This window comes from Pteropus alecto, unplaced genomic scaffold (genome assembly GCF_000325575.1).
Source record: "Pteropus alecto unplaced genomic scaffold, ASM32557v1 scaffold41, whole genome shotgun sequence".
NCBI lineage: Eukaryota > Metazoa > Chordata > Mammalia > Chiroptera > Pteropodidae > Pteropus > Pteropus alecto.
The window spans coordinates 1,798,408-1,801,511 of record NW_006430464.1 but is presented as its reverse complement, the minus strand read 5'-3'; the positions used below and the strand labels follow the sequence as shown (position 1 = coordinate 1,801,511).

Below are 3,104 nucleotides of genomic sequence, written 5' to 3'. Positions count from 1 at the left end.
GTCTGTGTTGGTGGGGGACGAGGATTTCTAAGTCCTCAGCCCGAAGCTGGTCCTAAAAAATGTGTGTGCTACAGAGTGGTAATACATGAAGGGGTGTCCTGAGGACATGGAGTCTGCCCCTGACCCCGCCCCCCACCTCGTTGCTTCCTCACCTTGAAGACCTTCTGGTCAAGGCCTCTGCCTCCTCAGCCCCCCACTATCTCGGCCCACCAACCCTTTCTTCAGACACGGAAAATTGAGGCTGCGTTCTGCAGCCTGGGCCAGAGTCCCACTGACCCCCTCATTCAGGCTTCTGGGGCTCCTCCTCTTGGATTTTCCTGGCCCACTCAAGGCTTATCATGGCCAAATGACCCCTGATCCTAACTAGGGATCAGGCCAGTTGATCAGAACCTCATGCCCTACTCAAGCTGAACAATTTTAAGGTTCCTTTCTTTCCCAGTGTGGGAAAGGCTATAGAAACCTGACTCCAACTCCCCACTAGGGCCAAATTCTTTAGGATCCTGAGCTCCCGTCATTCAATCTTGCTTGTGCTCCTGCTGTGACAGGTAGCTCATTACCTCAAAACATTCTTGCCCCATCTGACCAAGTCAATTTCCCATTCAAACCCTAGCTCCCAGCTAATTGCTTACATGTTCCAGTTTTTATGCTCCCCCACCCACTTCTTGACATATCTCCTCCTTGTCACTCTCTCCAGGATGGGCAAGGTGATGTCCTCTGTGATCACATGGTCAGCAACTTAGAAGCCAAGCACCTCCAACAGTGACATCCACCAGAGTTGATCTGACAAAGTTGTGTATTAGAGCTGATAAAGAGTAGGCGCTCAGAAAAAATTGGCCATCATCTTCATCGTGACCCTCGAGTTCATGCAGGAGAACTCCTATTCATCCTTCAAAACCCCATTTGGTTCACTGCCTGTCTTACACAGACTGAGCTCTCAAAATCGGAGGGCTGTGATTTCGTGACCATATGACAGGTTCCCGAACTGAGGCCCCGAGCCCCTGAGGTCCCTCAGCATCCAGCTGTCTTCCTCCGCTTGACCAGTTCTCAGGCATGGGCCTCAGGCCCGGCCAGTCCGGCTGAGGAGTGTACAGACGCAGGCAGTGTCAATTCGAATCCATCGCCAGCCCACACGCCCCTGGGCATCAGTGGTTAACGCCCGCACGTAGGACTGCTTGGCCTTACACTCAGACACCCAGTGCCTCCGGTCCACACCCCTGCAGCCCCCTCCGACTCCACCTGGGCCACCTTCCCCAGCGCTGTCAGCCTTGCAGCGGGTCTCGAAGAAGTACTGGCGAAGGGGACTGCCGCCAGCTGCGGGCACCTCGCCCAGCACCTCCACCTCGCGCCCGCGCAGGTCCACGGCCCTCCGGCGGTCTGTCACCCAGCTGCTGACCGCATCGCACACGGCCAGCTCTCCCCGGCGACTTGCTGGTGCTGTTTCGCTCACCCCTCGCCGACTGCGGTTAGCCGGGATGCCGGCTGGCTCCCCGAAGGCCCCAGCCTCCAGTAGGAAGAGCAGAGGGGGGCCTGTGGGGGTGCCCCTCGACAGGGCTACTCGGGGGGACAGGAGGTCCCACTCAGGGGCTGGAAAAGGGGGCAGTGGTGAGGGTGGAGGATGGGGTTCCATTGGGACACTGGGGAGGAGGCAAAGGAGGAGGATGGGGAGGGAGCATGAGGGGTGGGGGAGCATCTCGCTGAGCACCTGAGGATGGAGACGGGGGGCTGGAGTTAGAGAAGAGGGTAATAACTTAGGCACCTACTTGCCAGAGCCGTGGGGGACCCTATATTCTAGGATTGGATAATGCCCAATTTCTAGATTAATCATAATTATTCTAATATTATTAATAATAGCCAACAATTGGGAAAATACAGAGAGGTCAGTGACTTGTACCGGGTCATAGAGCTAACAGATGCCAGAGGTGGGACTTGAACCCTGTCTGAGCAACTCCACTCTGCCCTACCACCTCTACAGCCCCGAGGAACCCTAAGTCCTGCAACCTGGAGGAGGTGTGAGGCTCCAAGATTCTGAGAAAGGCCATGTCCTAGAATCCGAGGGAGACCCGGTTCGGCTCAAAACTGCCACTAAGGCAAGACACTAGTCTCTCGGGCAGGGCCTCAATTTCCCTGTCTGTGAAATCGCCTTCGGGCTGGACGACGCAGGTGGGGGTGTGGATACTGCAGTTTCTGTGGTTCTGGGAAAGGGTGGCGTGGAGAGGACTAGGTGGTTACCAGACCTGTCAGCACCTCCTCCGCCTCCGAGCTCCCGGGCTGGGGGCCCCCAGATTCCAGGGGGCCCCTTGGGGGGACACAGGCGACCCCTTCCTTCCTGACATCTCAGGAGAGGGAGGAAGCAGCCACCTAGGGGAAGAAGGGAACAGGCAGGTTACGTAGGCAGGCGGAGGTGGGGGCATGAACCCCAGGACACTCCCCTTCCCGGCGTTCCTCTAGGAGTGCAGGGGACCCGAGTCGAGGCCACGCCCCCTTTCCAGAGGGCCCCTTCCCTGCCCAGGTGATGGCTCCTGCCTGGGATGGGAAGCAGATGGGGGCAGGAGAGGGGAGGGGAGAGGCTGGAAAAGATTACGTCCTCGGCCCATTCATCTCCCAGACAGGGCGGGGGCGGGGCTGGTCTGGACACCCGGGTCCCGGAGGGCCCACGTTCAAGAAGCCCCGGGTCCCCGAGGCAGCTTCCTGGAATGTTCTCTCCACACAGGACAGGCCAGGGCCCGTCCAAGACTTCCACCGCACATACCTGGAGCGGCTGCCTGCCCTGGCTGCGAGGTGGGGAGCGGGGAGGTGGGGTGTGACGAGGGGCGCATGGTGACCCAACCAGGACCGGGAGTGTAGGTCCTCAGCTGCCTGCTCCCTCAGACCGGGAGTCCTGGGTGTCAGCTGCCTCCTCCCTCAGACCAAGGGTCCGGGTCTCCAGCGGCCTCGTGGTTCTGGAGCTCAAGGCCCCTCCTCCCCAGGTGCTCAGACATACGGACTCCCAGAAGATTCAGACCGGCGGTCCGGACGCCCGAGACCCCACTGCGGGCAACCGGCTGCTCCTCCGGGACATTTGCCTCCTGCCTCAGTTTCCTCCGCCAAGCCCCGCCCCCGCCAGC

At 59.4% G+C, this 3,104-nt stretch overlaps 1 protein-coding gene across 2 annotated transcripts; it reads right to left on the bottom strand.

Annotated features, from left to right (window-relative positions):
- Nucleotides 1-680: 680 nt before the first annotated feature.
- On the bottom strand, nt 681-3,094 carry NTF4 (neurotrophin 4). Of its 2 annotated transcripts, XM_006905045.3 has the most exons (3): nt 2,750-3,094; nt 2,235-2,358; nt 681-1,702 (listed from the first exon to the last, which is right to left on the bottom strand). In XM_006905045.3, the coding sequence occupies exon 3, from the start codon at nt 1,688-1,690 to the stop codon at nt 1,058-1,060; it is 633 nt and encodes a 210-aa protein (XP_006905107.1). In that variant the 5' UTR covers nt 1,691-1,702; nt 2,235-2,358; nt 2,750-3,094; the 3' UTR covers nt 681-1,057. The 2 variants fall into 2 exon arrangements, with proteins under 2 accessions (XP_006905107.1, XP_024904655.1); XM_025048887.1 differs by having other exon boundaries at nt 681-2,358.
- Between the last annotated feature and the right edge of the window lie 10 nt (nt 3,095-3,104).